The sequence below is a fragment of the Oryx dammah genome, unplaced genomic scaffold, assembly GCF_014754425.2.
Source record: "Oryx dammah isolate SB20612 unplaced genomic scaffold, SCBI_Odam_1.1 HiC_scaffold_4, whole genome shotgun sequence".
In the NCBI taxonomy this organism is placed as follows: Eukaryota; Metazoa; Chordata; class Mammalia; order Artiodactyla; family Bovidae; genus Oryx; species Oryx dammah.
In genome coordinates this window covers 49914918-49940644 of record NW_024070188.1, presented here as the reverse complement: position 1 = coordinate 49940644, position 25727 = coordinate 49914918, and the positions used below count along the sequence as shown (strand labels likewise).

General features: G+C 40.1%; 1 protein-coding gene across 3 annotated transcripts in view; it reads left to right on the top strand.

Annotated features, from left to right (window-relative positions):
- Nucleotides 1-25727, top strand: part of CFAP206 (cilia and flagella associated protein 206) — a 38826-nt gene extending 13099 nt beyond the window's left edge. The window contains exons 8-13 of one of the 3 annotated variants that reach the window (XM_040238828.1): nt 8902-9021; nt 13323-13521; nt 15480-15620; nt 18300-18493; nt 20654-20797; nt 25265-25727. In XM_040238828.1, coding sequence (XP_040094762.1) covers nt 8902-9021; nt 13323-13521; nt 15480-15620; nt 18300-18493; nt 20654-20797; nt 25265-25495 — 1029 coding nt within the window. In that variant the 3' untranslated portion in view covers nt 25496-25727. The remainder of the gene's footprint in view (nt 1-8901; nt 9022-13322; nt 13522-15479; nt 15621-18299; nt 18494-20653; nt 20798-25264) is intronic. The other 2 variants (XM_040238829.1, XM_040238830.1) reach the window with 2 other exon arrangements.

Sequence of the window (25727 nt, the reverse complement as noted above, 5' to 3'; positions counted from 1 at the left end):
AAGACCACAGGATTGGTGGAACTGTCTTTTGTGCCAGTGAATACTAATGTCTTGGATACAGCAGGCTGTGTTCTGCCCCCCGTTCTGTTTTCACTTGTATTTTGATTGCTCAATAGTGCTCTGTTCGTTTGTTTTGGTATGGCTGTACAGGTCTTTGTTGCGGCACTCCCAATCCTCACTGTGCCATGTGTGATCTTTCATTGCGACGCGTGGGCTCTCTACTTGTGGCTTGCAGGCACAGTCGTTGCAACGTGCAGGCTCCAGAGCACACGGCTTCAGTAGTTGCGGCACACGGGGTCTCTCTTTGTGGCGCACCAGTTGAGTTGCTCCACAGCACGTGGCGTCCTGGTTCCTGACTGGGGATTGAACCCACGTCCCCCACCTTGCAAGATGGATTCCCAGCCACTGGACCACCAGGGAAATCCCCTGATACTACCTTTGGATGCCCTAGGTCTGTCTTCTCTCCTTACCCCCGCTACAGAGGAGAGAAAGATAACATCCAAAGTCATGAATTCATGGCAACAAACTAGGAGGGTTCCTCACAGCTGGCCTACTATCTGTTTGCCTTCAGAAGGGAGGACTCTAAATCAGCTTTCTGAAACCAAACCATTCTTTAGGGTAGGTGTTCCCCTGATGTGGACTTGCGGCTAGCAGCCTCATGTAACTAGTGAGATACTAAGAGGATTTCACAGTCAGTTTGAGTGTGTAGGGGTCCACAGGAGCAGAATCTCATATTTACTTTTGTCCTTTATGCTCAAAAGGGATATTATAAGAAAGAACTTTGGGAAACTGTCACATATACTCTAAGGATGTTGTGGAGGATGTGTTCATTCTATAGTATCTTCTCACAGCTTTTGCTCATGAATCATATTCAGCCAACTGACAGTCTTAAAATATTTTTGGTGCTGTGCCTTTCAATGGGATCTTATCTCCTCGATCAAGGATTGAACCTGTGCCCCCTGCTTTGGAAACAAGGAGTCTTAGCCACTGTACCACCAGGAAAGTCTTAAATTCCCTGACAGTCTTGAATTCTCATTGGAGTTCTTACTCTTACATCTCTTACTAGAGAGATGGTGAGTAGAGGGTTGAAGTGCTAAGTGTGGGTCTTGCAGCCAGACTTCCTAGGTTCTAATCCTGCCATTGCTACTTACTAAATCTGTGTCCTTGATGAAGTTGCTTGACTTCTTGGTGCCTTAGTCCTCACATCTGTAAAAAGGGGTTACTGATAGTTCCCACTAGGTAAATAAGGTAGAGCAGTGTTGTCAGACAGATGAAGATGACAACAAAAACAGTGTTTACCATCATCATCGTCAGGGCGTTAGCAGAGCAATTCTAACTTCATTTCAATAGGGGCACAAGCTGAAGGGCTCTTACCTTTCTTGGAATATCTCATTTCCAAACCCTTTGTGGCTCATGTTATTGAGAAAGTTCACATTCTGATCTTTGCACTCTTCACGACTCTTTCGTACTCCCTTTAGTCAGAGTCAGAATGAGTGTTCTTTAAGTTTCTGACTTTCTTGCTGCTTAATCACTGTTTCTTTTTGTTGCTATTGTTTTTACTTTTATTGAAGCATACTTGAATTACAGTGTTTTTTTTTTATGATTGGAAGATACATTCCTGATTTATTATCTCCATATTCAAAAAGAATTTCAAAGTAACAAAATAATTCTATCCACCATAGAATCCAGAATAAGGTTGGGCTCTGGGGACCAAATTCATTGTTCACAGGGTGGGCAGAACCCTCTGCCTCTAAACAATCTTTTGAGCTAATTCGGAGAAGGCAACAGCACCCCACTCCAGTACTCTTGCCTGGAAAATCCCATGGATGGAGGAGCCTGGTAGGCTGCAATCCATGGAGTCTCTAAGAGTCGGACATGACTGAGCGACCTCACTTCCACCTTTCACTTTCATGCATTGGAGAAGGAAATGGCAACCCACTCCGGTGTTCTTGCGTGGAGAATCCCAGGGACGGTGGAACCTGATGGGCTGCCATTTATGGGGTCGCACAGAGTCAGACACGACTGAAGCAACTTAGCAGCAGCTTTCAGCTCTGAGTCCTGGTCACAGTCTTGAAATCACAGAAGGTTAGAGACTGGAATTACTCAGCCAGAGGGATGAGTTTCTGGTTCAGACACGAGGAGACGGTTTCTTGGAAGTGATCAATGAAGCCTCTGCCGCAGAAACAGAAGACAAGGGCAGGGGGCATTGGGGCTGAACCAGAGGGGCCTGGCACTGGCCGGCGGGGGGGCGGCACGGTGAGGAGCCCTCTCACCATTTCCTCGTTTTCATCCGTGTGTCTCCACTCCATAGAACAGGGGCTGTGTTCAGTCAGTAACCCTGATGTAAGAATGTTCTTCTCATAGTTTCTCATAGAATTTAAAGACAGGGCCCAGTAGGACTCTTGATTGGATCCAGGAGAGATCCCATGATGCCTGGAGCTACACGCTTTCGATTACTGAGGTGGTCTGGCCAAAGGTCCCAGCTCCTGGAAGGCACAGTCACGTTGTCTTACAGGGACAGCCTAGGGACGGATCTGTACGATGACAATGGATTGGGGCCTGCAGACTCCACACTGCTCAGGCCACGAATCATAGCCCTCGACACTGTGGTCAAACAACACAAAGCGGACGCCCTTCTTGATGTTGGTGAATGCATGCATGATCCGAAAGGAGAAACTGCCTGTCCGTGGCCGGAGGGAAAATGTTTATGGAAGAAATGATGCAAGATGGCACAGTTGGCACCTAGAAGCTTGACGACTAGCTGATACATCCGGTCACTGCCTTGTTGCTCTGTCCAGCGGCGACAGACAGAAATCCAAATCTTTCCACTATCCAGGAGTTCCCGCCACAGACCCTCCTCCTCCAGGTCCAAAATTTCTCCCTTGTACCAACACCTGTAGGCAGGACTGTAGCTCATCTCCCCGGAAGTCTTCAGCCTGACCCCCAAGTCTTCCTCTTCCTCCGAGCCATCTCTACAGCTCAGCATCATACAGTTCCAGAGGTCTTCTTTGCCCGGGGGGGTTCGCGATGAGCTTGCGTCCTATGGGTCTGTGCTCGCAGAAGCGGCCCAGGATGCAGGGCCCGGGGTCGTCAGCAGGGGGCAGGCAGGTGCGGATGACAGGCCATAGGTCGGGGTGTTTCCAGGGCAGGATGCTCCGCCACAGGTCCAAGCTGTCCACCAGGTCTCGCCAGTGCCGGCACACCGGGCGGCAGTGCCGGAGCAGCGTGCTTGGAGGCAGGTAGCTCAGCACCTTCCGGAGCATCTCAATGGGCAGCTGGTTCACGCCCGGAGCCTCCTGTGGTTCGTGGTGCGGAGCTGGGACGCGGGCGAGCAGACCCCAGGAGGTTGAGGCCCCCGTGGTCTCTTCGCCAGGCCCTGCGGCTGCTGCTGCCTGCATCTCAGCCAGTGCTCCTCACCAGTGGGCCTTCACCTCGCCTCACCTCGAATTACAGTGTTAGTTTCAGGTGTACAACATAGTCATTCAAAATTTTTAAAGATAGTACTCTATTTTTAGTTATTATAGAATATTGGCTATGTTCCTTGTGCTATAAAAATGTATCCCTGTAGCTTATTTATTTTCTACATTGTAGTTTTTATCTCGTAATCCCCTATCCCTATTTTGCTCTTCCTTCTTCTCCACTAGTAGCTACTAGATTGTTCTCTATATCTGTGAGTCTTTTTTTTTTTTTTTTTTAATATTCACTAGTCTGTTTTATTGGAGAAGGCAGTGGTACCCCCACTCCAGCACTCTTGCCTGGAAAATCCCATGGACAGAGGAGCCTGGTGGGCTGCAGTCCATGGGGTCGCTAAGAGTTGGACACGACTGAGTGACTTCACTTTCACTTTTCACTTTCATGCATTGGAGAAGGGAAATGACAACCCACTCCAGTGTTCTTGCCTGGAGAATCTCAGGAATGGGGGAGCCTGGTGGGCTGCCATCTATGGGGTCGTACAGAGTTGGACACGGCTGAAGCGACTTAGCAGCAGCAGCAGCAGTCTGTTTTATTTTGTGGATTCCACATATAAGCGGTATCATACAGTACTTTTCTTTCTCTGACTTATTTCACTAAGCATGATACTTTCCAGGTCCATCCATGCCACTGTAGATGGCAAAATTTCTTTTTATGGCTGACTAGGATATGGTAGTTTTTGATACTCCAGCCTTCCACCATCAATCTGCCTTAGTTACAGTTTAAGGTTGATACAGAATGGATACAATTTAATGAGTATTGGTGGCTCAGAGGTTAAAGTGTCTGCTGGCAATGCAGGAGACCTGGGTTCGATCCCTGGGTCAGGAAGATCCTCTGGAGAAGGAAATGGCAGCCCACTCCAGGACTCTTGCCTGGAGAATCCCATGGATGGAGGAGCCTGGTAGGCTACAGTCCACGGGGTCATGAAGAGTCGGACACGACTGAGTGACTTCACTTTCACTTTCATAAAATATCTCAGTTTATATTTAGCTGAAACTTTTTCCTATCCATGAAATCTATGAATACTCTTTTTTAAAGTCACATTATTTGAACAAATATTAATAAGATTTTTTGAAATATTGATTTTGATTCAAAAATTTTTCTTTTGCCAATGCTACATTCAGTTTATGTAGACATTTGGAAAATCCAGTTATATCCTGGGTAAGATGGTGAGTTATTGTCTTTTGATCAGGACTTTATCTGCTATAGTGAACAAATTCAAATATTCTGGAAGAGAAAGGAAGGGTTGATTGCAGTCTTGCTGACTGTCTTAGCTGAGAGAACAGAATTCCACCCTCTGTGGGCTTTTGATGAGCACGGCAGTTACCAAAGAGAGAAAGCCACTTATTGTTATTGTACCAGTAAAAGTTGCATGACACACAACATTTCTTAAAATATATAAGTCAAGACTTTTGTATGCTTCCTCTGCCCAAGCTGTGTTTGCAGGGCCATTCACAGAATAGATTGCACAGGGATTCTTGATTTTTCTGAAAATGCAAGGAAAATGTCTGTTAAGGTGGAATTTGGGCTTGTTTTAGATTGGTTGAAAAATGGTCATAGAAGCAAGTATGAGAAACTTATAATTTAAAAAGTGGGCGAGAGGAAGAATCATGCTAGGTGCACATGCTTCCCCAACCATTTTTTGGACTGCACTATGAAAAGAAGGTTTGTGACTTTATTCTTGTGTTTTTTTTTTTGCCTCCAACAATCTCATTAGAAATAGCTTTGTGTTAGGATGCTGTCCAATTTGTGGTGGCAGATACAAGTTTTTCAAAATGTGAATTTTATCATGGCTAACAAAACCTATCCTTTTCCCAAAATGACGGACTCATTTCATTGACTCTCAGGAAACTATCTGCCAATAGATAAGGCTCAAAACTCATAGTTTGTCTGCCAGTTGTCCTTTTCATATAAAAATGCTTTTCTACTAGAGAGGGGAGAAAAAGGCTAGATCAGCTTGCAACCCAGTCATGTAAGAGAACGATGTGTTTTAATATGCAGGATAGCTCGATTGGTAAAGAATCTGCCTCCAACACAGGAGACCCCGGTTTGATTCTTGGGTCGGGAAGGGATAGGCTACTCACTCCAATATTCTTGGGCTTCCCTTGTGGCTCAGCTAGTAAAGAATCTGCCTTCAATGTGGGACACCTGGGTTCGATCCCTGGGTTGGGAAGATCCCCTGGAGAGGGGAAAGGCTACCCACTAGTGTATTCTGGCCTGGGTCACAATGAGTTGGACATGGTTGAGTGACTTTCACTTCCACTTTCACAGAAGTGTTTTATGTATATTTTCTATTTGATCTGATTGTTAAAAAAATATGCACATAAAGATCAAAATTCAATAAAATTAATACTTCTTACTGCAATATCAAGGATAGTGAAAGGATAGTGAAAATAGCTTTTTTATTGAGATACAATTGATATATAAGATTATAATTGTTTCAGATGTATAACATAATGATTCCATACATATGTATATTGCAAAATGGTGACCACAATAAATCTAGTTAAACTTTTCAGCACGTATAGTTACAGGTTTTTTTTTTTCTTGTGATGAGAACTTTTAAGATCTCCTCTCTTAACAACTTTCAATTGTACAATACAGTATTATGCACTGCAGTCACAGTCACCATGCTATGTGTTACATCCCCATGACATATATCTTATAAGTGGGAATGTGTACCTTTTGATCCCCTTCACCCATTTTGCCCACCTCATCCCCCCACCAATGGTAATTACCAATCTGTTCTCTGTATCTATGAGCTCAGTTTTTTAAAAAAAGATCCCACATATAACAACAAGGTCCTATTATAGAGCACAGGGAACAATATCCAATACATAGTAATAATCTATCATGGAAAAAAGAACCTGAAAAAGTTGTATATGTGTAACTGGATCACCTTCGGTATATCAAAAATTAACACAAAATTGTGAATCAACTATCTTTCAATTTTTAACAAATTCCTCATATAAGTGAGATCATATAATACATGTCTTTGTCAGACATACTTCCCTTAGTAAAATTCCTGCAAGGTTCATTCATGTTGCTGCAAATGGCAGGATTTCCTTGTAAGTGATGCTGCAATGAATATGGGGACACATATATCTTTCTGAGTTAGTGTATTCATTTTCTTCAGGTAAATACCCAGAAGTGGAAATTGGGTCATATGGTGGGACTATTTTAATTTTTTGAGGAACCTCTCTACAAATTTTCCATACTGGCTGCACTGAATTACATTCCCACCAGCAGTGCACAAGTGTTCCCTTCCCCCCACCCCCATATCTTTGCCAATGCTTGTTCTTGCTTGTCATTTTGATAGTAGCCATTCTGTCAGATGTGAAGTGATACATCATTCTGGTTTTGATTTGCATTTTCCTGGTGATTAGTGATGCTGAGCAATTTTTCATGTATTTGTTGTCCCTCTATATGTCTTCTTTGGAAAAATGTCTATTCAGATTCTTTGGCCATTTTAAAATTTTATTGTTTTTGCTAGAGTTGTATGGGGTTCTTTATATGTTTTTGATCAGATACATGATTTGTGAATATTTTCTCCCATCCCATTGGTTGCCTTTTCATTTTATTGATGGTTTCCTTTTACTGTGCAGCTTTTTAGTTTGATACAGTTCTACCTCTTGATTTTTGCTTTTGTTGCCTTTGTTTCTGGTGTCAGAAAAAAAAAGTCACCAAGACTGAGGTCAAGACTTTACTGCTTATGTTTTCTTCTAGGAGTTTTATGTTTTCAGGTCTGACATTCAAGTCCTTAATTCACTTTGAATTGCAAAGTGTAAAATAGTGGTGCAGTTTCATTCTTTGCAGGTGGCTGAACAGTTCCCCCAGCACCATTTATTGAAGAGACTATCCTCTCTCCATTGAATATTCTTGGTGCTTTGTGGTAAATTAATTGACTGTATATGTGTGGGTTATTTCTGCACTCTCTGTTCTGTTTCATGGGTCTGTGTCTGTTTTGATGCCAATACCATGTTGTTTCGATTACTGTGACTTTGTGACTTTGCAGTAGTTTGAAACCAGTTAGCATGATGCCTTCTGCTTTATTTTTCTTTCTCAAGATGCTTTGGCTATTTGAAGTCTTTTGTGATTCCATAAAATGTGAGGATTGTTCATTCTATCTCTTTGAAAATGCCATTGGAATCTTGATAGGGATCATATTGAATCTGTAGGTAGCTTTGGGTAGTACGGTCATTTTAACAGTATTAATTATTCTAATCCCGGAGCACGGAATGTTTTTCCCTTTATTTATGAGGACTTGCTTTGCAATTAAAATTCTACATAGTTGTGAACAAGTTCTTTTCGGTAAAATGTTAACAGTGTGATCGTTCTAGGACACTGTCAGGAAAAATCAAGAAGTTCTGTGTGTCTAATCTGTAGATGGAGCCTACAGGCACAGCTTGGGGGAGTAGCTCTGGAGTAGCTTTACTTAATAAATCACACCTCTTAAAATCTGTAGTAAAGCTACTCCAGACCTACTGGAGTAGACAGATTTATTTGTTTCTGGTTCTTTGTATATAAATCCAAGTAAGTTAAGTACTGCATTTTCATATTTTGATTTCTAAAACAAAACTAGCAGTCAAGGGGGAAAAACAGAAGGGTAGACAAGAGACTTATTAGATAGGATAAATTATATGTAAATTATATAATTTTGAGAAAATATTTATGAAATTATAAATAAATAATGGGAGAATGAGGAAAGAGGAGGGGAGATATTTAAAGAATAGTACAGGTAAAATTAAAACAGGATACATATTACAGAAGTGAATGAAAAAATTCATTAGTTGAAATGCAGGGCTAATTGATATTTCTTATAATTATTTTTTGTCATTTAAAAATAGTCTAGTAAAGCATGTCATTAGTCTACAGATATCTGAGAACTCAAATGTAGCTTTTTTTCTCTTCCTGTAATTGTTACTCTTGAACACTGTTTGTACTAATAAACCTATACACTGCCATTTCTGGTCACAGCTTGGGGTAGGAGCCAGGGGCTCAGGTGACCTGGTGTAGAACCATGATTCTATCCCTCATTCACTGTGTATCCTTGGGCAATTTACTTACCTTTCTGTGCCTTACTTTTCTTATTTGTACTTACCTCTTTTTGTACTTCTAAATAGTTATTGTGGGGCTAATGTGTCACAAGATCCACTGCTTAGAGATGCAGTTATGCTGAATATTAAAGAGTACCTGTATGCATTTGAGAAAAATTATAGCCATTGTACTTTAAAGGGTTTATCAATCCATCAAACATTTCTGGAGCCCCATTCATATGTTAGTACTGTTCTTGGTGTTCAGGATACCCCAGAGAGCAGAATCCTTGCCCTCACTGAGCTCACCTTTAGGAGATGTGGGGAGCAAGTAGGGCTTAAGACATATATAATTGTGTAAAGCAAAATATTAATGCAAATTATGTTGTCTTCACAGTCAGATATAATTACCTGTGCTCAAGAAGTGGAAATGATGATAAAGCAGTTAGAAGCCCAGCTGGAACAATTAAAATTGACTGTAAAGTCAAAGACGGCTGTCCCGACATCACAAGTCTTTGTAAGCATTTGTCATCAGCTTTGAAACTTGTTTAAGGGTAAAGGAACTTTGAAGTCCCATAAAATTGGATCAAAAGTAATTTTAATTGTATTTAATATGGAAAATATAATATTAGTTTTATGCAAGTTGATCCTGTTCTTTTTGCTTATTTTGTAGTTAATAATCATAGAACTTGGCTGTTTTAAGTTGAATGAGAGGATTCTCTTGGTAGGCAATTGCTACCAAAGTACATGATACCAGTATTGTCTGTCAGTTCACTTGCTCAGTCGTGTCCAACTCTCTGCAACCCCATGGACTGAAGCATGCTAGGCTTCCCTGTCCATCACTAACTCCCAGAGCTTGCTCAAACTCCTGTCCAACGAGTCGGTGATGCCATCCAACCATCTCATCCCCTGTCGTCCCCGTTTCTCCTGATTCGATCTTTCCCTGATTCAACTGACTCTTTTCCAGTGAGTCAGTTCTTCATATCAGGCGGCCAAAATATTGGAGTCTCAGCTTCAGCATCGGTCCTTCCAATAAATATTCAGAATAGGGCTGATTTCCTTTAGGATGTACTGGTTTGATATCCTTACAGTCCAAGGGATTCTCAAGAGTATTCTCCAACACCACAATTTAAAAGCATCAATTCTTCAGTGCTCAGCTTTCTTTATGGTCCAACTCTCACATCCATACATGACTACTGAAAAAACCAAAGCTTTGACTAGACAGACTTTTGTTGGCAAAGTAACGTCTCTCCTTTTGTTGGTCATAGCTTTTCTTGACCTTTAACTTCATGGCTGCAGTCACCATCTGCAGTGATTTTGAAGCCAAAAAAAAAAAAAAAAAGTCTGTCACTGTTTCTACTGTTTCCCCATCTATTTTCCCTGAAGTGATAGGACTGGATGCCATCATCTTCGATTTTGAGTGCTGAGTGTCAAGCCAAGTTTTTCACTCTCCTCTTTCACTTTCATCAAGAGGCTCTTTAGTTCTTCGCTTTCTGCCATAAGTGTGGTGTCATTTTGCATGATGTACTCTGCGTATAAGTTAAATAAGCAGGGTGACAATATACAGCTTTGATGTACTCCTTTCCCAATTTGGAACCAGTCTGTTGTTCCATGTCCAGTTCTAACTGTTGCTTCTTGACCTGCATACAGGTTTCTCAGGAGGCAGGTCAGGTGGTCTGGTATTCCCTTCTCTTTCAGAATTTTCCACAATTTGTTGTGATCCACACAGTCAAAGGCTTTGGCATAGTAAAAAAGCAGAAGTAGATGTTTTTCTGGAACTCTCTTGCTTTTTCCATGATCCAACAGATGTTGGCAATTTGATCTCTGGTTCCTCTGCCTTTTCTAAAACCATTTTGAACATCTGGAAGTTCACGGTTCATGTACTGTTGAAGCCTGGCTTGGAGAATTTTGAGCATCACTTTGCTATCATGTGAGATGAGTGCAATTATGCAGTAGTTTGAACATTCTTTGGCATTGCTTTCTTTGGAGTTGATAAACTGACCTTTTCCAGTCCTGTGGCCACTGCTGAGTTTTCCAAATTTACTGGCATAATGAGTGCAGCACTTTAACAGCATCAGCTTTTAGGATTTGAAATAGCTCAACTGGAATTCCATCATCTCCATTAGCTTTGTTCGTAGTGATGCTTCCTAAGCCCCATTTGACTTCAGATTCCAGGATGTCTGGCTCTAGGTGAGTGATCACACCATCGTGGTTATCTGGGCTATGAAGATCTTTTTTGTATGGTTCTTCTGTGTTTTCTTGCCACCCCTTCTTAATATCTTCTGCTTCTGTTAAGTCCATACCATTTCTGTCCTTTATCGTGCCCATCTTTGCATGAAATGTTCCCTTGGTTCTCTAATTTTCTTGAAGAGATCTCTAATCTTTCCCATTCTATTGTTTTTCTCTATTTCTTTGCACTGATCACCGAGGAAGGTTTTCTTATCTCTCCTTGCTATTCTTTGGAACTCTGCATTCAGATGGGTATATCTTTCCTTTTCTCCTTTGCCTTTTGCTTCTCTTTCTCTTCTCAACTATTTGTAAGGCCTCCTCAGACAACCATTTTGCCTTTTTGCATTTCTTTTTCTTTGAGGTGGTCTTGATCACCACCTCCTGTACAATGTCACAAACCTCCATCCATAGTTCTTCAGGCACTCTATCAGATCTAATCCCTGGAATCTGTTTGTCACTTCTACTGTATAATCGTAAGGGTTTTGATTTAGGTTATACCTGAATGGTCTAGTGGTTTTCCCTACTTTCTTCAATTTAAGTCTTTATTTTGCAATAAGGAGTTCATGATCTGAGCCACAGTCAGCTCCTGGTCTTGTTTTCACTGACTGTATGGAGCTTCTCCATCTTTGGATGCAAAGAATTTAATCAATCTGATTTCAATGTTGACCATCTGGTGATGTTCATGTGTAGTCTTCTCTTGGGTTTTGAAAGAGGGTGTTTGCTGTGACCAGTGTGTTCTCTTGGGAATACTCTGTTAGCTTTTGCCCTGCTTCATTCTGTACTCCAAGGCTAAATTTGCCTGTTATTCCAGATATATCTGGACTTTCTACTTTTGCATTCCAGTCCCCTATAATGAAAAGGGCGTCTTTTGGGGGTGTTCTAGAAGGTCTTGTAGGTATTCATAGAACTGCTCAACTTCAGCTTATTCAGCATTACTGTTTGGTTTATAGACTTGGATTATTGCAATATTGATTGGTTTGCCTTGGAAACAGAGACCATTCTGTCATTTTTGGAATTGCACCCAAGAACTGCATTTTGGACGCTTTGGACTATAAGGGCTACTCCATTTCTTCTAAGGGATTCTTTCCCACAGTAGTAGATATAATGATCATCGGAGTTAAGTTCACCCATTCCAGTCCATTTTAGTTCACTGGGTCCTAAAATATCGATGTTCATTCTTGCCATCTCCTGTTTGATCACTTCCAGTTTGCCTTGATTCATGGGCCTAACATTCCAGGTTCCTATGCAGTATTGCTCTTTACAGCGTCAGACTTTACTTCCATCATCAGTCACATCCACAACTCGGTGTTATTTTGCTTTGGCTCCGTCTCTTCATTCTTTCTGGAGTTATTTCTCCACTCTTTTCCAGTAGCATATTGGGCACCTACCAACCTGAGGAGTTCATCTTTCAGTATCATATCTTTTTGCCTTTTCATGCTGTTCATGGGGTTCTCAAGGCAAGGATACAGAAGTGGTTTGCCATTCCCTTCTCCAGTGGACCACATTTTGTCAGACCTCTTCACCATGACCCATCTGTCTTGGTTGGCCCTACACGGCATGGCTCATAGCTTCATTGAGTTAGTTAAGGCTGTGGTCCATACTATTGTCTGTGGCAACAGAAATAATCCATAGTGCAGTGTTGAAAGCATGTTTACAGTAGCTAGTTAGAAATTGCCTCCAGCAAAGAGGTGATGTAACTTGTGACCTTTCTGAAAAGATAGATAAAATCACTTTGTTTACAAGACCTGCATGTATTCCGACTTTCTGATTATCTGCATCACTTTTTAGGCAAATCTGGGAGCAATCACTGGGTTGGGAAGATCCCCTGAAGGAGGCCATGGTAACCCACTCCAGTGTTCTTGCCTAAAGAATCCCTATGGACAGAGGAGCCTGGAGGGCTACAGTCCATGGGGTCACAAAGAGTCAGACATGAGTGAGCAATTAAGCACAGGGAGCCCCAAAGACATACAAAATGCATTTATAATATTTCATGGAGCATTTTGAGTTTCTGATAATTTTCTGTAATCATTCCCAATATTTGATTTTAAAAACCAAGGAACAAAAGCCTAAGTTATTTCACTTATAAGTAGGGCCTGATTAATTTTTTGTTATATGAATATGAAAAAGAAATATTTTATCTCACTAACACAAAATCTCTAACTTATAGCTTACAAGAAAATGCCCCAAGATGTATCCCTGACTTTCCAAGTTCTTTTGAATCATAATTGAGTCAGATAAATCTAAATGAGTCATATTTAGCTATTTTTTTTGAAAAAGATTTTTTCCTCTAGACATTTTGAAGTGAGGTATCCGTGAATGTTTCTTACATGATCATATGTCTTTGGTTCCTTTGAATAAACTAACTTTCTAACAATTATACCAAAATAATATACTTTGAAATACAAGCTTATTTTCTTGTAGTTTGTGAATCCGATTTCTACTGATTCTATTGTCTAACTTCATGAGACTTTCAGTTGCCTTACGAGAGAATTAATCTCTTTATCACAACATAAATTTGTACTAATTTTTAAGAGTGATTTATAATTTTATTAAACAGTGACATTTTGAACATTTTTGTCTCTTGTGCAGCCGATCTTCATTGCCCTTTCCAACCTGTGGACTAGCTTTCAAGATGAAACTGTCTTGATTAGCATCCTTAGTAATTTAACTACTCATCTTGAGCCATTCCTGGGGGCTCATGACTTGTTCTTTCCTGAGAAAGTGATGCAAGTTCTTCTTGATGGAGTGACTGTGAAAACTGACGTGTGTAGAATAAAAGAGCACATAGGTAATAGAAATCATCTATTATTTCCTCTTCCTGTTAAAATTACCTCTAGAATAAAGTCACTCTTTTGTTTTAAAATTTTCATCTTTTACCTTTCTGATAAAGTTTTGAATATCTTTCTTGATTATAAGACTACTAATATTCATTATAGAAAATGTAGAAAACTGTAAATATATAAACTGAAGAGTCTGCTATCCAGCGGTAACCACTGGACCATAAAGAAGGCTGATGCTCAAGAATTAATGCGTTCGAACTGTGGTGTTGGAGAAGACTCTTGAGAGTCCCTTGGACTGCAAGGAGATTCAACCAGTCCATCCTAAAGGAAATCAGTCCTGAATATTCACTGGAAGGACTGATGCTGAAGCTGAAGCTCCAATACTTTGGTCACCTGATGCAAAGAGCTGACCCATTGGAAAAGACCCTGATGCTGAGAAAGAGTGAAGGCAAAAGGAGAAGTGGGGAGTAGAGGATGAGATGGTTAGATTTCATCACCAACTCAATGTGCATAAATTTGAGCAAACTCCAGAAGATAGTGAAGGACATGGAAGCCTGGCATGCTGCAGTCCATGGGGTCACAGAGAGTCAGACATGACTTAGTGACTGAACAACAATAATCATTCCTGATGTTATTATTAGTGTTTTGGTTAAGAGTGATTTCATGTGCTTATGGGTTTCAGTTGTAATCTTAGTGATTTTGTTAATTGGTTTGTAGTAGAAAAGGATGTTAATCCTTGCTCTATCTGTGCAAACAAAGCTCCACTTTTTCAGGGTGCTGTTTGTCATATATCTACCCCAGATTCAAGTGGAAATTTATGAATCAATAAATGTTACTCCTGTAAAATTGAGCTTATTTTAGACCCTTTAAGAGATGCACTGATTCTTATATAAAGGCTGTCTTTACCAATAAACTTCTTTTTATGTTTGTAGCCCCTTCTATAATTTGAGTTAAATACAACTCAAAATTCATAAGAAATGTCAAAATAGAGTTTGGGAATTGAATTGTTGTCTAAAATGGAAAGTTTTTTAAGAAAATGAAATTAAATAGTTTAAATACTTTAAATTTCCTTTTCAAATTCTACTTTTTTGAAAGTGAAAAATAAAATATAGTGGTAACACTCCCTCTTAAACTGCTAGAATACATAAAACCTGAACATTAAATCAGAAAGACTTTAAAACATCCTCCCAGTTAGTTTTTCCTACTCATGTCATTTTGCTAAAACAGCATATCTATGCAAATACTAAATGAAATTGAAAAGTTAAAGCCATTTCAGCAGTAGATATTAAATTCAACCATATTGGCAAGATGTGTCATCTCCTACTATAAATCAGAATTGTTTATGCACTAGAACACAATTTATCAAGTCACTGCTCCAGTGAATTGGGAGACCCAGTGTTCTGAAAAAATTTAATTTATACTTGCCACATCTCATCACTGTTTGAAGCTTTCAGGCACATCAGGAAAGAAGAGGGAAGAAGGTTTGTTTTTTTTCTAAAGTATGCATTTACTTCCAGCTTTAGCCACAGGGTCATTTATAGTGTCTACTGTTTGGATACAGAGACAGAAACAGAAGTATAGGAAGCATCGCAAAAGCAAAGAAGCTCAGGCATCAGTGCTTTGTAAATGCTCATTTTTATTTGTGTAAAAAAAAAGTAGCAACATGAAGAAGACTTTTTATAAGTGTGAAGAACAAAAATTACACTCCTTGTATCAAAATTACTGAAAGTTACTGAAAGATGTTTTTGTGACTCTTTCTGCTCATTCTCAACCATTTCAAGAAGGGACAGTCCTAGTATATAAGCATCATATTCAAAGTATTTTGTCACCTCGCATATTATGTTCCTAAGAGCTACGCTGTCTTGAATGAAGTTAATTTACTTCTGTTTTAGTCACATAGCAGCCAGTCTCTTCTGCTCATTTACCCAATGAATAAGGTTTCTCTTGTACTCCTCTTTCATTTTAGAGGATAGAGTAAATGTGGCAGATTTCAAAAAACTGGAGTGGCTTTTCCCAGAAACAACAGCCAATTTTGATAAATTATTGATTCAGTATCGGGGATTTTGTGCTTACACTTTTGCTACAACAGATGGTCTTCTCCTTCCAGGTACGTCATTGGAAATAATACTGTTCTCCCTTCTCCAATTTTTGTTATTTAAATGAAGTGTACTTATTGTCACTCATTCACTTTGTAAAACTTTATGGAATCTAATGTTGAAGTAGGAAAGGAGCTACAAATGTGATCCAAATGAAGTATTTATCTTTGAACTGCTTGCAGCATAACCTGATAAACTGATATAAATAAATTACAATACAAGTGATAAGTGATGGAATGTATATAATGAAATATAAGTGCTGCAATGTCATAAGAGGGGGATGACTCATATTTCAGTGAAGGATTCCAGAAACATTATATGGCATTTCTAAAATATGTCATTTTCCAAAGTGATTACTTGAAAGAGCAGCACTAGTGTGACTGATATATTTATTAAAAAATATTTTTTGTCACTTTATGGCTCTATTCCATTAACATAGATCAGTATTTCTGTATAAGTCAGATCCCACTAAAGAAATGACCAGTATTTTATCAAGTCAAATTCCCCTATGAGGTATATATATATATTACTGGAGCTTCTTCAAAACAAAGTAAATCAGAAATTGAGAGGAAAATAAATTATTATTCAAAAAGTACCATGTGAATTAGAAATAGAATCATTACAAAGAATTATTGGGATTGTATATATGCAGGGTAGAGAACATACACATTGACTCATTTTTTTATGGTAGTAGATTTTTTTATTATGGGGGTAGTAAAAGGTTTACCTTGGGGAACTGAGAGAATAGTATTCTGAGGTCCCATGAGGGTCACTGATCGTGGAGAGAAACCAAACAAGAGCCATGAGGAAGTAAAAAGCAATGGAATGGAGGTGGTTTCTTTCTTCTCTGTTCTGTTTTTTCCTTCCCTTTCCTCCCCCTCTCCAATTTCTCTCTCTCTCTCTGTTCACAAATACAAAAGGAAGGGAGTCATGAGATAGACAACAGAGAGAAACATGGATGTGGACTGAAGAGAGCAGTACCACCACGTGGCTGGAAAAGCTATGGATGGAGGAGCCTGGTAGGCTGCAGTCCATGGGGTTGCAAAGAGTAAGACACGACTGAGCGACTTCACTTTCACTTTTCACTTTCATGCATTGGAGAAGGAAATGGCAACCCACTCCAGTGTTGTTGCCTGGAGAATCCCAGGGATGGGGGAGCCTGGTGGGCTGCTGTCTATGGGGTCGCACAGAGTCGGACACGACTGAAGCGACTTAGCAGCAGCAGCAGCAGCACTTGGAGAGCCTTGTTTCTAGTCCCCATTGTCTGTTAGTAAACAGGGTAACTTTGAGCAAGTCTTGTGCTTTGGACCTCAGTTTCCAGGTCCGGAAAAGGAGAAGGACCAATTAGGAAATCTCTTTGTTCCCTTCCAGCTCCCATCAGCTATGATTCTAAGAAAGGGGGGGAATGAGAAAAGTAGACAGACTTGTGGAGTGGTGGGTTTTAGCATCTTTTCTGAATCAGCTAGTCTGGAGGCTTTATTTCTGCTTATTCAATGTGGGCTTTATTTCTACATTGTTTTCTGGGCAGTAGCCACCTACGCTGCTGGGAGGAATGCTCTAGGAGTCCCTCCTTCCTCATGACTGCAGATCACAGGGCTTGAGTCCCCAGGTGATGCTGGGGCTTACCTGATAGAGTCCTTTCAGATGACATCCTTGACTTTATGGTCTGCCCCTTCGTCCCTTGCACACTGCTCCAGCCCCACTGGCCTTCTTGCTATTCCCAAACATTCCAAGCCCATTTTTCACCTCAGAGCTTTTGCACTGACTATTCCCTCTACTTGGACCACTCTCCCCCCTACCCCCACATAGCTACATACCTTGCTCCCTCATCTTATTCAGCCTTCTCTGTTCACCCACTTTAAAATATCAATCCCACCCTCCTTCCTTTGACCTGCTTTACTTTAACCTGTTTGTTTACTTATTTGTTTTCTGTAGCACTGATCACTCTCTGGCCTATGCTATATTTATTGATTTGTTTTCACTGTATTCTCAGTGCCAAGAACAGGGTCGGTAAATATTTGTTGAATAAGTGAAAGAATGAATAATTAAGAGTGTTACTGTTTCCTACATAGTTCCCACAAACTGTAGATACTTATAACCCATATTTTATGTAGTATCTTTTCGTAGTGGGAAATACTTCCTAACATGCAAATGTACATTTTGGGGAAAATGTCTCATTTTTGTAGTTCTTACCAAATTATTTTTCAAACAATGCTTCTAGTAGATGGTTTGGTTTAAGGAGATTTGAAAAACATACTAGATGACTAAGTGGCTTTCCATAGAATATTTTTAAGAAACTTATATCTGGATAGTGAACTATATTTAGAGAAAATCATAATTTAAAGCTTAACAATACGGTACGTCCCTAGCAGTCCAGTGGTTAAGACTCCATGTTTCCAATGCAGGAGGCATAGTTTCAATCCCTAGTCAGGGAACGAAGATCCTATATGTGGCATGGTGTGGCCCCTCCCTCCAAAATTAAAAATATAAAATAAATTTCTTTTGAATTTTACATAAATATAATTTAACAAAATGTGAAACTTAAAACTGCTAGTTGTAACATTTTAGCTAAATAAAGACATGTGATGTGTTAAAAATGGAATATGAGGGAAGGGTTTCTATGAGTGTATTATAAACATAGAATCACTGAGTATTTCCCATCTAATTTAGTTCCTTTTCTTAATTTTCAGGAAATCCATCAATTGGAATTTTGAAATATAAAGATAAGTATTATACTTTCAATACCAGAGATGCTGCATATTCATTTGCAGAAAATCCTGAAAATTACATTGATATAATTAGAGAAAAAGCCAAAAAAAATGCAGAATTGATTCAGCTACTGGAACTTCATCAACAGTTTGAAACCTTTATTCAGTATTCTCAGGTAAGCAGGGTTGGCGTTTTAAGAATTTATGACATTTAGAAATGTAGTTGATAAAAAGGTTACATTTTGTTGTAGAATGCTCCCCAAGTCCAGGCAGGAGACATGGTCAGATGAGGGCCTTTGCAGGTTATCTGAAAGGCATTCACATCCAAAGATGGAAACTAAGGAAATCCACAAAGAATAAATGAAAACAAGATAAGGAGTCAAACTGATGAATTATACTGGAAAAAATCTGGAAAGGACTGCTGCTGCTGCTGCTGCTAGGTCGCTTTAGTCATGTCCGACTCTATGCGACCCCATAGACAGCAGCCCACTAGGCTCCCCCATCCCTGGGATTCTCCAGGCAAGAACACTGGAGTGGGTTGCCATTTCCTTCTCCAATGCATGAAAGTGAAAAGTGAAAGTGAAGTTGTTCAGTCGAGTCTGACTCTTAGCGACCCCATGGACTGCAGCCTACCAGGCTCCTCTTTCCATGGGATTTGCCAGGCAAGAGTACTGGAGTGGGGTGCCAATTGAGATAAATCATTGAAACTGCAGTATTTCCTTGTCTAAAACTGAAGGAGCTCAGTACAGGTAATACAGGTGATAACTCATGCTCAGAGGTGTGAAATCATTTAACAAGTTTAAATGGCAGTAGTCTGAAAGGCTGCAGAATGAATCTGAAGGTGTGTTTCTGTGTGAATTGGTGCCTATCCCCTAATTCATTCAACAGACATTTCCTGAACTGCTTGCCAGGTGCCAGGCATGATTCTTGGCACAGTGAACAAAGCAGGTAACAATCCCTGCCTGCCGGAGTTCCCATTCTGCTGTTGTAGATCCTTGTTTTCTTCTTGCCTCATTTTCACTGTTCCAACTTTTAATTGCTCTGTCGTCCTCTCTGGCTTAATTTAACCCTTTTAAACTCACTAAAGTAAAACCCTGCAATACATAATTTATGAATTTTTAAATATGTATCAACATTCTAATGATCAAGCAGGTAGGTTTGGGCTGGACTAACTGGGTTGGCAAGGACCCCAGCAGTAACTGATAGAGGAAGATGGGGCTGATGACTGTGAGCACAGAGGGTGGTCTGAACGCTTGGGGAAGGACATGGTTGAAAGGGATGTACTGTTGGCACTCTTGTTCTGACACCCCTCTGCCAGTCTGTTGATATGACACTGCAGCTGTCCTCTTAAGGTAGCAGGAAGACAGGGAAAGACTAGACTCAGATAATCAGAAAGGTATGCCGAGTGTGGATATCTTTTCTATTAACGGACAATTTCCCCCTATATTCCTGGTTTTCCCTTTCTGTGTATTTAATCCTTCACTAACTTTCACTACCCTTAGAAGTGGGTATTCCCTCTATGTATTTCAATACTGTATTCATAATTTTTACTTGCCATTTACTTGTATTGATATAATATTGTTATCTTTCAGCATCTTTTAATCTACCTAATTATATCATAAGGTCATTTTGAAGGCAGAAATTATATCTTATGCTAAATAGTAAGCATTTAGTAAATCATCTGTTTCTTGATTTGGAGAAAGAAGTTAATTAATTTGCCCTCCTCTTCTCTAGGACTAGAGTTTCTTAAGCCTCTCCACCTGCTCCAGCAGCCTCATTTCCAGCATAATCATAACTTGTTTAGCCTGGAATTATTGAATACTCAATATTTTAATACTGTAGTGAGCTTCTGGGTGCTTTGGCAGAAAAATGAATCTATTTAAAATGGTAATAATCTGCTATGTATACATTGTTTAAGATATATTCTAAAGGTGTTCTGATACCTTAAACATGATTTATACCCAATACTTAATAGCTATTCTAAGCTTCAATCCATTTCCAATAAGGTATTCATGTCTGCTTCAGTTGTGAAAATTGGAGAGGGGCATTTGATTTGGGAGTGAGTGATGTTATGTTTTCTCCTTTCCAAATATACCTCCTACATTAAGGAGGTACAAAATAAAATTGGGCACAAATCCACAATGCCCAGGAAATTAATTACATTTGGCTTACTTTAATTATGAGGTGTTCTTTTTTTTTTCTTTGCTGATATTTACAAGTAAGTTTCATATTCTTCTTTTCCTAATGTTTTGTTAATTTTAGCTAAATATTTTAGTTATCTGTAAAATAATGTTTATTTTTGTAGAAATATTAATTATAAAACTCTACTTCTTTAGATGAAAGAGGTTGACAAACGTTATATAAAACCAATTACAAAATGTGAAACTGGCACTCAGACGGATACGCACTTGTTGCCACCAACAATTGTGAGATCGTATGAGTGGAATGAATGGGAATTAAGAAGAAAAGCTATAAAATTGGTTTGTAACAATATTATCTTCTAAATTATTTATAGTTGGAGAATTTTGAAGAATTTTAATCTGTTATTCATAGAGTTGGTATGCTAAATTATTTACATGAATTAGTGAGTTGTACAGTTTTTTTGCTAAAATAAAAATAATTAGCATAATTTATAATTTTCTAGCTTTACAACATTAGCTTCTAGTATTAAGCATATGTAGAAATATAAAAGCCTGAAGCTGCTCTCAAATTTTATCTGTAACTATAACAGTAATAGTTGCTATCCTTCTGTCTTTCTATTGATCTATATAATGGTTTTAATCTATCGTGCCAACCTATGGGGTGCTAGTATTTAAAGCCCTCCAGCTTCTTCTAATCATTTAAAGCATGCTCTTCTCCTTTTTGGACTTTCTTGAGAAGCAGAATGCTACCTCTATTATATCACAGATACATTCTCCTCTTACTGTCAACTTGTTCTTTCCAGACACTTGACACGCCTGTCCTTCTCATTCTTAGTCATCTTGATCACAGCAGGTACCTGCTCTTGAGGGCTTCCCGGGTGACGCTAGTGCTAAAGAACCCGCCTGCCAATGCAGGAGACATAAGAGATGCAAGTTCAGTCCCTGGGTCGGAAAGATCCCCTGGAGGAGGGCATGGTAACCCACTTCAGTATTCTTGCCTGAAGAATCCCTTGGACAGAGGATCCTGGAGAGCTATAGTCCATGGGGTTGCAAAGAGTTGGACATGACTGAAGTGACTTAGCACTCAGGCATGCACCTACTCTTGAAGTCTGTGTTTAAAACTTTCATCCTTATCTGATTCAGTGGAATTCCCTCCACTCATCCTTTTTATAGCATCTTGTCATTTTATACAGCAAATACAGTGTGAAGGAACAGACTCTCTTTTATCTGTAGCGTTTTCTCAGTATATTTTATCCATCTCTTTAACTGAAATAAGGTATGGAAATAAATGAAGACTACTCATGTGAGAACAGAGGCTATTTATTTAAAGATTGCTGTATCCAGGAGTCAGTCACCATCACTTGCGTTGGGCAGGGACTCAGAGTTGGGGAGAGGAGTGAAAAAGTTTTATAGTGAAAAAGGGGGAGGCTTGGGTATTCCTTTGGAGGAAGTTGACAGGAAACTCAGTTCAGTTCAGTCCCTCAATCATGTCTGACGCTTTGCAATCCCATGGACTGCAGCACACCAGGCTTCCCTGTCCATCATCAACTCCCAGAGCTTGCTCAACTCATGTCCATCAAGTCAGTGATGCCATCCAACCATCTCATCCTCTGTCGTCCCCTTCTCTTCCTGCCTTCAATCTTTCCCAGCATCAGGGTTTTTTCCAGTGAGTCAGTTCTTTGCATCACGTGGCCAAAGACCTCGAGTTTCAGCTTCAGCATCTGTCCTTCCAGTGAATATTCAGGACTGATTTCCTTTAGGATTGACTGGTTTGATCTTCTTACAGTCCAAGGGACAGAAAACAAGAGGCAGGCTAACTAGAAGTGGGCTAACTAGCAGCAGGGCATCTTATGTGATTGGCTTAGTGAGCATTAGGCTTTCTCTGATTGGTTCAGAGTTGGAAGGGGAGGCAGCCCCCCCCCCAAAAAAAAATAGGGCTGTTCTGAGCTGATTGCTACAGCTATTGAGGTTGTGGTTTATCTTCTGAGACTGGTTGCTGCAGAGGTTGTAGGTTAGAGTACTATGTCATATAAAGTGAAAGTGAAGTCGCTCAGTTGTGTCTGATTCTTTGCGACCCGTGGACTGTAGCCCACCAAGCTCCTCCGTCCATGGGATTCTCCAGGCAAGAATACTGGAGTGGGTTGCCATTTCCTTCTCCAGGGGTTAGGGTTAGGGTGCAGCCTATGTCTGTTTGTATATTCAGTCTCTCTTGTCACTAACCATATCAATTCCCTTGTTATCCTCTCTGGTGGCAACTTTTCAGCCCCTGATTTCTTGAGATGAGAAAGCTTCAGCTTCCTGGTGTATCTTCCAATCATCATCCCATTAGCATTCTCACCAGTTACTCTTTTGTAGTTCTTGAAGCTCCCATTCCCTGTATTCTTTTCTATTATCTGCTAGACTGGCACGAAGTCATCAGATGTGTACTGGGTAGCTTACATACCCTGCTGCTTTGTTCTTCAGGAACTAATAGTCTAGCAGGTGACATTGATACATTTCTGTTAAGTGGTTTAACAGAAGTGAAATAAAAATTCTATCCCATTGACATAGGTGACTTATTAAGTTGACCTTGAGATACAGATAGGCAATGGAGAAGAGAGGAGTGATGGTTAGACAGACTGTGAAAAGTAAATGTTAGATCTGGGCTGGAAATTTTAAAAAGAGAATGGACTGTTCAGTGGGGCAGAACTTTGTACTAACTGGACTCTCTCTTCTCATTCTTCATCTTCATTCTGATCCCCACCTTAGACCAAATTACCCCTAGATTTGCAGCATGTTGAATGCCAGCTCTCCATATATTACCCAGTACAACTTGTTAATAAGACAAAACTGAGTATATCGCTTACAGTGATGAGGGAAACCACTCCGTCAGCAGAGCTTTGCAGTGTCTCGGAGTGGGGAAGAGTAAGGTCAGGATTTATTGAGACTTCAAAGTTTAGTTGAAGGTAGGTGTTCCAATGCCTGGGATCAATTGGGGGATGGGTTGGGGGCTTGAATTGGGTTGGGTAAAATTATGAACAAGCAGTCCAGGACTGATGGAAATAAGCAAGGTGAATCTGAAGGCAACTGATACAAAGAGTCCTAGGGTTTCTTCTCTGTGTTAATGCTTACAACTGAAGAGTTGATGCATCTTTCAAGATGCTCTATAATGAAGTCAAGTGATTTGCTTTGGCAAGAGACTTTGAGAATAATAAAATTATGCTAATGAAGACATAGGAATAGTAAAGCCCTACTAATGTAGACAATAAGTTGTGGGCAGAAGTAGTTCTTCATCATCTGCAGTTTCTCAAACTCTGAAATGTTTCCCCTAATTCTAGTTCTCTCTTTCTTAACTCACATGTTCTAATCCCTTCTGAGTTTTTTCCTGGGGCTTCACCACAGCTTCAGTAAAACCCTTATTCTCCTTTATATAAACTCTTCCTTGCTTCCCAGCTGGAGTAATCTGTTTAACCTCATGTTTACTAGTAATCTGTAAAAGGAGCAAGCAAAATGTAGAATAATATAAAATATTATCTGGAAACATCTGAGCATTTCAAATTAAGTGCTGGGTGAAACCCATTTAAGTAAGACAGTGGAAATCTTAAAATTTTTGTCTTTTAAACAAATAAACCAAGAATGATGGAGAAAAAAAATCCAAGTGGTATGACTTTCAAAGTATAATAATGAATTGAGCTCACTGTACATTTGAATCTGTACATTTTCTCTTTAGGTTTTTATGTCCATTTTCATTTATCTATTTTCATACTTCTCAGCAAAGGTATTTATTTTCTAATATGCTCTAAATTGTCTAATATTTTAACGTTTTGTAGAAACATGCTGTGTTGTAGGACTAATTTCTTTGTGGATGGAGACGAGGGAAAAGAAAAGGCAGATATTAGCTATTCAGTTCAGTTCAATGCAGTCGCTCAGTCGTGTCCGACTCTTTGAGACCCCATGAATTGCAGCATGCCAGGCCTCCCTGTCCATCACCATCTCCCGGAGTCTACTCAAACTCATGTCCATTGAGTCGGTGATGCCATCCAGCTATCTCATCCTCTGTCGTCCCCTTCTCCTCCTGCCCCCAATCCCTTCAAGCATCAGGGGCTTTTCCAATGAGTCAACTCTGCATGAGGTGGCCAAAGTATTGAAGTTTCAGCTTTAGCATCAGTCCTTCCAATGAACACCCAGGACCGACCTCCTTTAGAATGGACTGGTTGGATCGCCTTGCAGTCCAAGGGACTCTCAAGAGTCTTGTCCAACACCACAGTTCAAAAGCATCAATTCTTCGGCACTCAGCTTTCTTCACAGTCCAACTCTCACATCCATACATGACCACTGGAAAAACCATAGCCTTGACTAGACGGACCTTTTGTTGGCAAAGTAATGTCTCTGCTTTTTAATATGCTATCTAGGTTGGTCATTGGAGAAGGCAATGGCAACCCACTCCAGTACTCCTGCCTGGAAAATCCCATGGATGGAGGAGCCTGGTAGGCTGCGGTCCATGTGGTCGCTAAGAGTCGGACACGACTGAGCGAGTTCACTTTCACTTTTCACTTTCATGCATTGGAGAAGGAAATGGCAACCCACTCCAGTGTTCTTGCCTGGAGAATCCCAGGGACGGGGGAGCCTGGTGGGCTGCCGTCTATGGGGTCACACAGAGTCGGATACGACTGAAGCGACTTAGCAGCAGCAGCAGCAGGTTGGTCATAACTTTCTTTTTATTAGCTATTACCTTAGAGTAAAAAGCAGATATTAACTAATATCTTAGAGTATTTTATTTGTTCTTTAGAGGAATGTTCATTCCAGTGTAATTCTCTTTCTACTTAGGCCAATTTGCGTCGGAAAGTTACTCACTCGGTGCAGACTGATCATAGTCACATGAGAAGAGAAAACTATTCCCAGGTGTACCCTTCAAAGGATGTTGGTACACAGTCCATGAGGGAGGGCAGCAGCCGAGTGCCCCGGCCCCAGATTTACATAGCTGGTCTCCGCGGGGGCCAAACTAAGACCACCTATGGAGTCAAGGTGAACTTAACTAGAGCGGTTGATGAAACCTAGTTAGAGACCGGGTTTTTAATGTGGATACCACAACTGATGAACAGTGGCAAGTATTTAAGAGTATGTTTGCATCCGTGAAAATTCACTGATTTTTGGGGGGGCTGGTACATTCATTGGTGGTATGAATGTCTTTGGATTCTCATTTATATGCACTGTCAAACTCCAACAAAAAAGGAAACATTGTTTTCTGTAATACATTTTTCATTCTATTAAAATTGAAAAGGAAAACTCT